Here is a 12,841-nt window from a genome sequence, read left to right on the forward strand (position 1 = left end):
GCAGGGCTGGCGCGGGGGCGTCCGCGCGCGCGGGGTGCTGCTGACACATTATTAACTACTTGCCGCCTAACAAGCCCCGAGCGGCTCGGCGGCGGCCCCGGCGGCGCGCGGGGAGGGGTGCCCGGCCCGGCGCAGCGCACACGCGTGGCGCACGGCGAGCGGCGCGGCGCCCCCGGCACCCGGGCCCGCGCGCAGAGCCGGGGCGGGCCCGGGGGCGACGCAGACCCGGGGCGCCCCCTCGCTCCCCGCGCCGGGGGCCCGCACAGCCCGGGGCGAGCGGGCGGCGGAGGGGGAGCAGCCCGCGCGCGCCATCCCCCTCCCCCGCGGGCGGGCGGGCGGGCTGCCGGGGGAGGGCGGGCGGCGCGGCTCGCGGTATATATCTCCGCGCACCCCGCCAGGTCGCGCACAGCGCCCCGAGCCCAGGCGCCTCCCCGCCCCCTCCCCGCGATCCGCGGCGGCGGCGGCAGCAGGAGCAGCAACATGGCTGTGGACGGGCGCTCGGGGCGGCGCTGGCGGCGGGAGGAGCTCCCCGGGGCCCCCGCGCCGGCCGCCCGCGGCTAGCCATGGCCAATGGTGGCGGCGGCGGCGGCAGCTCGGGCGGCGGCGGCGGCGGCAGCAGCCTTAGAATGAGCAGCAATATCCACGCGAGCCCGCTCAGCCTAGACGCGTCCTCCTCCTCCTCCTCCGCCTCCTCCGCCGCGGCCGCGGCCCGCGAGCCCAAGATGGATGCGCTCATCATCCCGGTGACCATGGAGGTGCCGTGCGACAGCCGCGGCCAGCGCATGTGGTGGGCTTTCCTGGCCTCCTCCATGGTGACTTTCTTTGGGGGCCTCTTCATCATCTTGCTCTGGCGGACGCTCAAGTACCTGTGGACCGTGTGCTGCCACTGCGGGGGCAAGACGAAGGTAACGCGCGCCCCGCGCCCGCCCCCGGCGCCGCGCGGCCCCCGCAGCCCACCCGCGCGCGCCCCTGCCCTGCGCCGGCCCCGCGCCCGGGGCGAGGACCTGCCCGCGCCCGGCGCGCCCCGGGACGCGGACGCCCCCTCCTGCCTCTTGTTTATCGCCGGTGGCTCGCGGCGGCGGCCGGGGCCGGGGCCGGGGTGGGGGCGCGCGCGGGGCGCTGCGGGCGCGGGTGCGGGGCGCGCGGCGCGGAGAGACACCCCCCGGCGCCCAGGGCGCGGGCCCGCCGGGCGCGCCTGCCGCACCGCTCACCTGCCGCGGGCCCGCTCCCGCCGGGGGGCGGCCGGAGCAGCCAGCCCGCGCTTCGGAAACCTGTTGGGGAGGCGAGTTTGTTGGAGTCACAAGGAAAGGGAAAGCTTTTGAGCCAGGTGTTGGGGGGGGGGGGATCTTTTGGACTAGGGGATCCCGCGGGGGGAGGCAGGAGCGTGGTCTGAGGAAGTGGGGAGATGGGGGGAGGCGGGAGAAAGTTGGGGACCTGCATCCCAGTTTCGGGAGCAGCCCTTGGAGGCTGCCACTTCAGGAATGTGGAAGCTGATGTCTGTCGCCTCCCGCTCCATCGCCTCAGTCGCCCGGAGCCTGCTCCCCGGCCCAAGTTCCGCGGCCTGTGTGTTCTTGCCAGCCCCGGCTCGCCCCTCTCGCTCCCGGGAAGGCCACCCGCAGCGCGGAGCAGAGCCGGGGGACCCGAGCGCCGACGAGGCCGCGGTTTCGCGCGGCGCCTCCTCCCCGACGCTTTTGGGGCGGCGGGATGCAGCTTCGGCTATTCCTGGCGCAGAGACGCCCACCGGCGCCGAGACTCTCGCTACCTCGCGTAGGGCGGCTGGGCTGACTGCCCTGTCTGGCGCTGTGTCCCTGAAGATGTCCTTTTCCAACCTCCCCCACCAAGGTGAGGGTGGGGGGCGGCTTTTCATAGGCAACTGCGGAATAACAAGAGCTGGACCTGAGTGACCGAGCTGCGCTCTTTTTGAGTAACTCCCATCCTAGGGGACTCTCCAGAGCCTGCAGTTTGGGAGGCAGGAGAGGCCACCGGGAAGAGCCGCCTCCGGTGTTTACACCTTTTCTCCTAACTTAATCCCAGGACCCCTCAAACTTCCGCAGGGCACAGCAACTTGTAGCAGCCTCTTTGGTTGCCGAGGAAAGAAGTGGGGAAGCCCGGGGTGGGGGTGGGGGCTGTGGGGCGAGCTGGCTATAGGAACACAAGGGTGAAGCCAAGCTGTCTCTCCTGATCATTAATTATACATCGTGTTGGGTGCTGGAGCCCAGCTGTGTTTTGTGGCAGCACATTTGTGTTTTGGAAAATACTGGTGTGTTGGAAATAAGGGAGAAAAATAAAAGCCATTATTCTCTCCCTCTTCCCCATTCCCTGGGGGCCTCCAGCTACGTACGGGCCAGACAGCTTTCTGTGGAGTTACCTTCTCCAGCATAGAGGTTTCTCCGTACTTGTCAAGGTGCCTTCCACATTGCACGGAAACCCTCAGATCAAGCACAGTGTCAGCGCCAGGCCCTGGAGGGGTCCTTCTTACCTGCGCTTATTCATAGTCCTCCCTGTGTGCAGAGTTCCCTTCTCCACCTCCCGACCTGCCTCTTTTCCCCATTCCTGAGATTAGGTGACGGTCCTGAGGGGAACGGTAGTTCATCTTACAGCTCTTCTAAAATCTTCTCTAGGCCGAGTGATTTTGGTGCACTTTTCCCTTTGCCTCAGGAACCGAGCGGTTTCCATACAATGAAGACCTTTTTTTTTTTTTTTTTAATGAGTCAAAATAAGTTTTGGTGTTTTTGTGATCCTAGGGCTTTAAACACAACTTTTGCAGTCTTTTTACATCAGCGCAACTTCAAGTACTGATGATGGAATATGAGTCGGATATTTCTCACAAAGAATCTCTTTCCTCAACGATCAACAGCTGTAACTTCTGTCAGTTTTCTCAGGACATGGGTTTTTGGTGATGATCGTTAGAAAAAGCAACCCCTAAGTATTTGGCTATATTTTAGGAGTTACAAGTCCTGCAGTGTTGACAGAGCTGGAAGTTTCTACAAGGAGACAGCCTGGGTATAAGAGATGATGGCAGTTGGTTGGCAAGATGTGAGCCAGTCTAGAAGGAGAACCGGTCACTGTCGCTACCACTAGAGTCCATTTTAAAACATGTCCTGAATCTCTTAATACCTGCCCCTTGATTTGCTCAATTAAACCAAATTGTGTGTAGCCAGCTCATTCTACCCATAATAGTAACTTAGGCCTTTTAAAATAAGCTTTTTTCCTACCCTGGAGGTCTGTATGCAATCATGGATTCTTAGTCTTTTTGCTTTCTAAGTATTTGCTAGTTGTGGGGACATGGTATAGAAGAATGCATTTGGCTTAAATCTGGAAGATTTATTTTAGTGCTAGATTTTCTGAGCAAACCTAGGCTGCTTTCCACAGAATTCTCCTGGCCATCTGATCTGCTCACCCTCACTCTCATTCAGCGCCAACAGAGTTTGGCCAGGAGCTGGGGTCCAGTCTTTAGCACCTGAAATTCCAGTAAAAATGGGTGGACTGATTTACAGATGGAAAATGGATGGGGAAATAAGTGTCAGCAGGGACCTCTCAAACCCCAAGCATTGGCCCCTGGGAGCACATGGTCCTTTCGAGTGAAGGAACCCGGCACTGTGAACTGCCATCCTGGGACAGCTCATCATTAGTACCTTTGGCCTTCAAAGCTCCAGCGTGAATGACCTTATTTTGAAAAGAATGGTATGTGGATTTTTTTTTTTTTTCTTATAGGAAATAAAGAAGAAAATGAATCACATTCCCCCCTGTTGGAAACTTGGGCACAATCATTTCAGTTCTGTGTTCTTTGCTGTACTTTTTCACATTATTATCATTATTATTTTTCTCTGTTGGGTTCCATCAGAGCTCTCTATTCACTCGGGCAGGACGTGCCGACGCCGTTCACTCCAGACGCAGGCTGGAGTGAACAGGGAGCTGCGCTGGCAGCCTGAGTAAGGCCGTGACCTTGAAGCAGTTCTGTAACCTCTCTGGTCTCCCTTTCCTTGTGTGTAGAAGGTGGGGGTTGAATTCTGTGAGTTCTGACCTCCTGCCCGGCTCTGTGATTCTGTGCAGTAGAGGAGAAGGAGTTGAGGAAGTATGGGTAACATTTCTAGCTCAGAACGTGTTTTGCAGCCCTCCAGCAATTTCTTTAGGAATTCAGCCTCAGAGTGCTGATGTGTTTTTAGACCCTTCGGGCACAGTGTCTGCTTTTCTTAGAATATTTGGGGAAACCGAGGCTAACTTCCTTTGGAGCTGTGGTTTGCTGAGGGGCCTGCATAGGGCGTGGACTCCCTCTTGCTCTCAGTTTGTGTTTCTCCTGTAGAGAGAAGTTTGGGCTTGACCCAGACTAGTCTGCATGTAATGAATTACTTCTAAGTATTGTCTCCATGGCTGTGTCTGAGAAAACAACACGTTTTCTCTGTCCGGCTCATGACTAATATAAATATCAGATCCTGTTACGGCTTGGTAATTGCCTGGGGTCTGGCCTGACACATCCAATCAGGGCCGGGGCTTGAGTGCCTCGGAATTCTTGATTCCAGATTGGCCCTGGTGCCTCTTTGAGTTCCGGAGATGGACTGCTTCGGGTGACCTTCAGATACTCCCTTTCGATCAGGTCAGTTAGGGTGGCCTTGGAGATGTTCTTGGGTCCCAGTCACAGGGGAGCTCCACTTGACCTTGCCGTGTCCTGAGAGCTCCTGCTTCGCATTGCTGGCTCTCTGGATAGAAATGCATGCTTAGTAGCAAAACGGTCACCGATAGACCCTAGCATGAGCTGCGGATCTCACACTTATTAGCAGGGCATCCTTGACTGACAATCATATTGAGCCTTGATTTCTTCATCCGTAAAGAGACCGTGGTGCTTACTCTGTAGGATTCTTCTAAGCATTGGCAATCGTGGATTTATAGTACTCCACAAATGCCTGGCACCTAGCAGGCCCCCTGTACAACTTCACAAGTGTTGAGTGTCTCTTTGATTCCTTGAACTTGGGCCTCTGAAGGGCACAGACCACGGAACAATCACACCAGAGGAACCTCCAGACACTGAGGTTGGCTGTCCTAGTCAGGCAGCCAGTTAGGCTCAGTTGAGATCTGGCTCTTGGCTGTTGCAGAGCTGGAAGATTGGACAGCCAGAGAGGCCTCGCTGGATGGGGTCTGGGCAGGGTGGCTGGCATTTTGATGGAGACAAGGGGGAAGTCAGTGGACCATCACAGGCATTGTGGGAATCTAGGGGCTGTGGGCCTAGCAGATGCAGGATGTTTGGTGGGTGAGTGTGGCTGAATGCCAGTGTTGTACCCTTGAAAAGGGAAGAGTTCCATTCCTGTTATTCCCAGTCCAGAGCTAATAGATCCTGTTCCCCAAGAATGTAGTAGTTTCCTGGCCAGGGTGCTCATTACTGAAGGCTGCTTTCCCTTGACAATCCTTAGAGTGGTGTTTCCCAAAGTGTGTTCTCTCAAACACTTGTCCTTGAAGTCACCTTGTAAAAAAAAAAATCGTGGTGGAGTACCTGGGCTCCCGCGTGGAGAGTCACATCACGGCCTTGGGGAAGTCCTGCAGTGGAGAAGTTGGTGAAACTGCTTTGAATGTGCTCACCTTATGTGGCCTTAACTAGATATCCAGGTGACTGTGCATAGTGTCAGCCCGTGACCTTGGGCAAAGATGTTACTGTCCCGTGCCTCGGTTTCCTTATCTGCAAATGGAGGAATGTAATAGCACATAGTCCAGTAGGGTAGCCCACTTTCCAGCCTATCATTGGAGAACCCTTTGATTGGAAACATGGGGCTTCCTCTGCTTCCAGGTGTGCAGGGACCCCGTGTAAACACGCATCAGGAGCACAGGAGGGCAACCTGGCCATTGGCCTGGGGTAGATGGATTCCAGGACAAGGCCAAGTGGGACCACCCTGACTCCATTACTGTCTTCTTCTCTGGCTGGGGGACATCCCCGGGTGCCTGGTGGCAGTGAGTAAGTACTGGCTTTGGGTTTCTCCCTGCCCCTGCCCTCCCTTACCAGGGCAAAAGAAGCCTGGTGCTGAAGCTGTCAGGTTGGCACTGGATCACACTGCCAGTACTTCCTTCCCAAAGTGGGCAGCAGCAGGGTCCCAGCTCACACCTGCAGTGGCCGTGCTAATCTGCGAGTCACAGTGGCCAACATTGTTTTCCTGGGACTTCAGAGCCGTGGAGCCCCTGGAAGGGCACTTCCATGGTTCCGGTGAGAAGGGCTGTTTGTACTGTGCTGTCCAGCTCCTGGGCCCACGTGGAGAACACACTGGGCTTCCTGGGTAGTGCGTGATGTCAGGCAAGGTCATGCCACCCACAGGCTTTCTGTACACAGCAGGGAGCAGATTGAAAGTGTCTCCTTCTCTGAAATGTTTCTTGAGTGGGTAGAATCCTGGCCCTAAGCACATGGGGAAGCCCTGGGGGCCCCCACTTTCAGAGGCCGGGGTGTCCTGGATAGAAGGCTCAGGATGTTCAGTTGGGGATCAGATCTCTGCAGAACAGCTAGTCCTCAGGGGCTCTTTAAACCTGAGTATGTGCGTGAGTCAGCTGAGGAGCTGTTGAAATGCAGATTCTGACTTAGAAGGTCCAGGGTGCAGCTGCGAAGAGTCTGTGTTTCTGACAAGATTCAGGGGATGCCCATGCTGTGTGGGCCACACTTTGAGTAGGGAGGATTTGGTCCATTCTTTAGCCTCTAGGCAGCCCCTCCCAGAAGTCATGCCTTAAAAAAAATATTTTTTAAATTGAAGTAGCATCAGTTTGTAACATTATCTAAATTCCAGGTGTACAGCATTATGCTTAACAATCTCCATACGCACATCACGGTCACCCCAAATGTCTAGTTTCCATCCACTCAATTGATCCCCTTTACCATCCCACGCCCTTCCTCTCTGGTAACCAGCAATCTGTTCTCTGTACCTAAGAGTTTTGTTTGCTGGCTTTGTTTGTTTACGTGCTTAATTTTAAATATGGAAATTCCCAGCTCCTCAGCAAAGGGAAAGGGTGAGAAGAGGAAGATGGACTGTGCCGTGACTGCTAGGCTGGGACAACTGTCAATTCTCCAGGGTCACTGTGGTTCTGATTGTTCGGGTGCCTGCTCCCAGGAAACCCACAGCACTGTTGGTTTGGGGGTGGATTGTGGCAGCAACTGTGCAGCGTCTGCAGATGTACGGGGTGCGGTCTGTGCTTTGTCCATCAACATGCGGGCTCTCCCTCGTGCCAGCCGGTCACGCCGCAAGGGGTGAGGCTCTCCCGTGTCCAGATGGCAGCCCAGCCAAACCGCCTTCCTGCAAAGTGAAAGGCTGGTGGAGTAGCCTTTTTGCACTGTGGGGAGACTCCTGGAAGCCAGTTGCTGGCCGCTCCCTCGGGAGTGTTTGAAATCAATGGGCAGCAACATTGCCAGGCCGGTATTCCATGGGGGATCTGGGTGGGTCTTTCCAAATGGAGGATTTAACTGGAATGGTTTGGGCTGATGATTGAGTGGGGAGAGATGTGGCCCTGTCCTGGGCAAGCTCTGGTTGTACTTCTCTGGAATTCCAGCAGATGACATTGAAAGTAGCTCTTTTTCTCACCATAGCAAGGTTTCTCACAGCTCGTTCTGTCAGGGGCTTCTTCCTTGAGATGTGCCTTTTATGTTGTTCCATTGACAAAGTGGGTATCATAGACTGGATGTTAACGATGAGCATCTTCAGCAACCCAAATGAAGAAGGACTTTGTGTAATTTCTGGTGTATAGTAGGGCCTCAGGTGACTCTTACGGTTATTATTATTGGTGCTTTTGCTTTTGTTGCACAGTAAGTGCATGTTGTATGCTAGGCACCAAGACCCAGTTTTGCCTTTGATTTGACAGGGTGGGAGATAAAGCCAGCTAGATTTTCATGGAGTTGGCCCATGTCTGATCTTTGATTTGCCTGCAAACCCCGTAAGGGCAGGAACTGAGTCCTATAAATATAAGCACAAATATATGTGGGAAGGGCCCTTTGCATGGTCGTTACATGGGGGCTGGGTGGGAATGTGGTGGATCAAATACATTTTGCTGCTTTTGGGGGGTAATTTGTTAGATATGTGGAGACACTGGGTGAAAAGGATGGGCTTGATTTGGTGACAAAAAGATGTTTGAATCATTCTTGGATTTTAATTCATGCCACGCTGGTCTTTCTTGACCAGTGAATACCAAGGATTGAAGTCATGATGTGCTGTTGTTTGTGAGGTTGGATGAGTCAGGCAGGGAACAGAAGGGCAAATCTAAAAGAATGGCTGCTTGAAGATGGAATTTGCTTTGTATTTGGTATCATTTGGTGATTGTCTTTGGGACATATCTAATTGCCAATTTGGAAATGTAATTGGCACTCCAGGTCCAGAATGGACATACTTATCATTGTCAATATGAGCCTCCAAATCCTCTTCCTGTAAGATCTCATTACCTGTATGACTAATGCTTCTTTACATGGCTGAAACTGAAATTATTTAAAACATCTCATTTACTTTGTGTTCTTTGTGCTGTTTCTTTGGTCAGCCTAACAGTTTTTTTTTTTTAAGGGTCCCAGATCTGGTTGACTCTGGGCATTTCAATTGTGGTAATTACAGGAAAGCCTGTACTCGGGCTGCTCCCCTGCCTTCCGCTCACCATGGTTTCCTTCCCTTCTTCCCTAGTGATTCCTGCCAAATCCGGAAGCAGAGGGACTGAAGTTTGCAGGTTAGTGGACAACAAATAGGGGCTTGATTTAGCGAGTTTAAGAAGCACATGGAATTACGAAGTGATAGTGGTGGGTGGGAGCTGTGGGGCTGGGTCTTATTTCCTCCTGAGTGCCGGTGCTGGGAGCCCTCTGACCCTTCGCTAGAGAGGACTGGGGGTTCATGAGGCGCCACTCCATTGGGAAACCCCCAGCTTAGAATGAAAGGAAAGACCTTGCTCCTTACTAGCGCCTCTTTGTTTCTGATCTTTTTCCCGAGCGCAGAGAAACAAGTGTGGGTGACATTTCCTTCCTTCCTTCCTTCCTTCCTTCCTTCCTTCCTTCCTTCCTTCCTTCCTTCCTTCCTTCCTTCCTTCCTTCCTTCCTTCCTTCCTTCCTTCCTTCCTTCCTTCCTTCCTTCCCTCCCTCCCTCCCTCCCTCCCTCCCTCCCTCCCTCCCTCCCTCCCTCCCTCCCTCCTTCCTTCCTTCCTTCCTTCCTTCCTCTCTCTCTCTTTCTTTTTCTTTTTTCCTTCTTTCCTTCTTTCTCTCTTTCTCTCTTTCTTTCTCTCTCTCTCTCTCTCTTTCTCTTTCTCTCTCTCTCTCTTTTGTTTTAAAAATGAGTTTGTTTAGGAATAGCTTAAGAATTAAAAGTTGGAACATACACACTATAGCAAACTACAGGCAGATTAATTGAGGTTTTGTGGTAGGCTGAATTTATGGGCAAGGACAGAGGCCAAGTTTGCTTATAATGGTGTATTTCTAATTTGATTTCAGCCCTGGAAGGCCCGAGTGGGGTGGAGTTTTGCTGTCAGCATGTTGTTTAGAATGACAGTGACCTTACGTTGTATTGCTCCCATGCAACATCCTTTTTTTCTCACCCATTCTTTTTTCCTCTCATTTTTTTTCCCCCATTCCCTCCTCCTGAGAGGATAAAGTTTTCCCTTGTCCTTTTCCCCAAGGTGTAGAAATTGGCCTTTTGTGGCTATTGGTTCTTGTAGTTCATGCTCCAAGATCTGTTTGGTGTTGTCAGAAGGTGTGGGTGGAGGTTTGTGGCTCTCCCTCTTTGTTTATAAATGACACATGCCCTGTGCTTCCCAAATTCAGTTTCCTTTGTAGGTTAGCACTGGGCTTGGCCGAGAGCAGATGTGATTTTGGAACCAGGCCAAAAATCCAGATGTAGAGTGTGGCTAAAGGAGCCTGTATTGTCAAAAAGTCTGTATTGAACTCTGCTTTCTAGGTTTTGGCTCTTCCCAGAGGAAAGTGAACAGACAATCGTCTTGAGCCTCTTTTTGCATCATTTTGATATGGCTGCTTCATAGAATTAAGAATTATTCCTTCTCGGGCCTCCACCGTGGTGCAGCAGTTGAGCGCTGGGCTGCAAAGCTGCCTGCAGCCTCTGCAGTGCTGGTTCGATCCCTGGCCTCTGGCGAGGGTCCCACATGGCGCGTAGACCTCTCCTGTCTCACCCGCTGCTCCCCTCAGCAGTGTATTTCGCCAGTCTGCCAGTTTTGCTCCCCGCTCTGGCTCTGGTGAATTCTCTCACCCTCCTGCACTTCTGACTGTACCCAGTGCTTGTATAAATAAATAAATAAATCTTTTTTAAAAAAAAGTTATTCCTTCTCTAGTTACACATCTTATCTCTTCTCCTCTGGGCATCTATATACCACTGATGTCATTTCCCTTACTTTGCCAAACAGAAGGAAACCAGAAAAGAAAAAAAGAAAACATAGGAGAAGAAAAGGCAAGGGAAGGCAGAGGGAGGTGTTCACACAAAGAAAAATAGAATTTCTCATCTGGAAACTAGAGGTTGGATAAATATATTAATGGATGGATTTTTTTAAAGATTTATTTATGCATACAAGAGCTGGGGTACAGGCCAGAGGTGTGTGTGTGTGTGGGGGGAGGGGTTGAGAGGACTCACCAGAGACAGAGTTGAGAACAGAACAGGCAGATTGACTGAAATACACTGCTGAGGGGAGCAGTGGGCGAGACAGGAGAGGTCTCCTTTGCCATATGGGTTGCTCCCTGGCCGGCCCAGGAATCAAACTTGTGCTGCAGTGACTGGCGATAGCTTGATAGTGCTGTCTTTAACCCCTGTGCCACAGGGAGGCCCTGGATTTTGTTTTTATTGTCTTCACCTTTGTCTTAATGAATAAATCATGACAAATGACCTCACCTCCTAGGAGTGAAGTGTTACATAACGACCAGTGGGCATAGTGATTTCACTTTGGGATGATTTTCGCTTTTTAGGTGAGAAGTGCTGTCTAATTCACTGAGAGTGTGGGTCCTGTGGCCCAGACTCTACAGATTATAGGCTTCAAGAGCATCTCCTTTGTGCGCTTGTTATATGACAGCAGAATTCTGCTCTTTTCGAGAACTTTCTGCATTAACTTATTTTCCCTTTATGTGACTTTGGATAGTGGACCAATTATATCTTAGGAAGGGGGAAAAAGTATCCCCAATGGCAGTCAGATGGAGAACTTAGAACTCTGGGCTGTTAGGCTTGGAGGAAGATTTGGAAGACTTATCCAAGTGCTGAGGATTTTCATGAGTGACATTCTTAGCAGACAACAGCTTTGTGTCTTGTTATCCATCTTTTCATTTGGGAGTGCTGTCTTTGTAGTGCTTCAAGGAATTATTTTAGTTGCTCGTGAATGATGACCTCTTCTCCCCTGGATAGTGCAGCCACAGCCAATGAGGTGGTAAGATTGTCAAAGAACATAGGAATGTTGTCTGTGGTTGAACTCACAAGAGAAGTCAATGGCTTGTGTCCATCTTATAAGAGAAATCCGTTTCCTAAGTTCATGCACAACTGTTTTTTCCTCATAAGATTTTTCCCAACTCAGTGTTTTAAACTTTCGTACTTAAGTGAACTTTGTATTCATTGTAGAAAATATAAGAAGTGCAGAGAGGAATAAAAGAAAAAACAAAACAAAATGAATTACCCACTCAGGTAGCTACTATAACAAAAAAACAGAAAATGGCATGAACTTGCAAGGATGTAGAGGAATTGGGACTTTTGTGCACTGTTGGTGGGAATGTGGAATGATGCAGCCATGTTGGAAAACAGTGTGGCGGTTCCTTGAAAAATTGAAAGTAGAATTATTGTATGATCTAGCAATTCTACTCTGGCACCTATACATAAGAAGATATTTGCACACCCATGTTTGTAGCAGCGTTATTCACAATACACAAAAGGTGGAAGCAATCCAAATGTTCATTAATGGATGAATGGATGAACAAAATGTATATATTTGCAATAAATATGATTCAGATTAAAAAGGGAGAAAATTCTGACACATCACAACATGCATGAGCCTTGAAGACATTATTCTAAGTAAAAAATGTCAGAGCCCCAGGGCAAATACTGTATGGGTCTTTTTATATGAGGCACCTAGAGCAGTCAGACTCAGAGACAGAAGTAGTATGGTGGTTACCAAGGGCTGCAGGGAGGGAAGAGTGGGGAGTGGTTTAATGTGTACAGAATTTCAGTTTTGCTAATTGAACAAGTTTATCCAACAATGTAAATACTCTTAATACTACTGAACTGTGTACTTAAAGATGGTAACAGATGTCTCTTTTCCATAATTAAAACGTAAAAAAAGAAAAGAAAAACAATCCCTTTAAATCATGCTTCCTGGAGAGGTTATTATTTTTGGACACATTTTCTCCCCAGACAAGATACATATTCACTGTGGTGCTCTCTTTGGTAGGTGGGGCTGCTGATCTTCTAAGGACTGCTAAAGGGCAGCTATGAGGAGACTGGATGGCCTTGTTTGATTAAATAGTATCCACACTGAGAGCAGAAGGACAGACAGAACAACCCTCTCTGCCCACAGAATGTGGTTTAATGGTTTCTGTTCTTAGAGTGAGGTTACAGAACTGCTGGAATTTTGTTTCGACTGGGAGTAACGAGGATGTCGTCTTGGGCAAGTCATTGTCTGTGGGCCTCAGTTTTCTCATATTAATGTTGTTAATCATATTAACCGACTAGCAGTTACTCTCTGATTCAGTGATTTCAGTATACAGTCATTTCTCTATAGCAGATTTCAAAGCTGTCCTTTTACCTGATCAGGAACTGTAGACTAAGTCATTCAGTGGGCCCAAGGAGCAGTTCTGATTCCACTACAAATCACTAGAGTGAAATTTGGTTGACATGTCTGCAGAACTTCAACATGGACTCTGATGAACTGGCAT

General features: G+C 50.9%; 1 protein-coding gene across 6 annotated transcripts in view; it reads left to right on the forward strand.

Moving 5' to 3' along the window:
- Window positions 1–563: 563 nt before the first annotated feature.
- Window positions 564–12,841, forward strand: part of KCNMA1 (potassium calcium-activated channel subfamily M alpha 1) — a gene marked incomplete at both ends in the record, with an annotated part of 673,962 nt that continues 661,684 nt past the window's right edge. For all 6 annotated transcript variants that reach the window (XM_084245122.1, XM_084245124.1, XM_084245123.1 and 3 more), the window contains one exon: window positions 564–905. In XM_084245122.1, coding sequence (XP_084101248.1) covers window positions 564–905 — 342 coding nt within the window. The remainder of the gene's footprint in view (window positions 906–12,841) is intronic.

Source organism: Talpa europaea (assembly GCF_964194135.1).
Source record: "Talpa europaea genome assembly, chromosome: 10".
Classification (NCBI taxonomy): domain Eukaryota; kingdom Metazoa; phylum Chordata; class Mammalia; order Eulipotyphla; family Talpidae; genus Talpa; species Talpa europaea.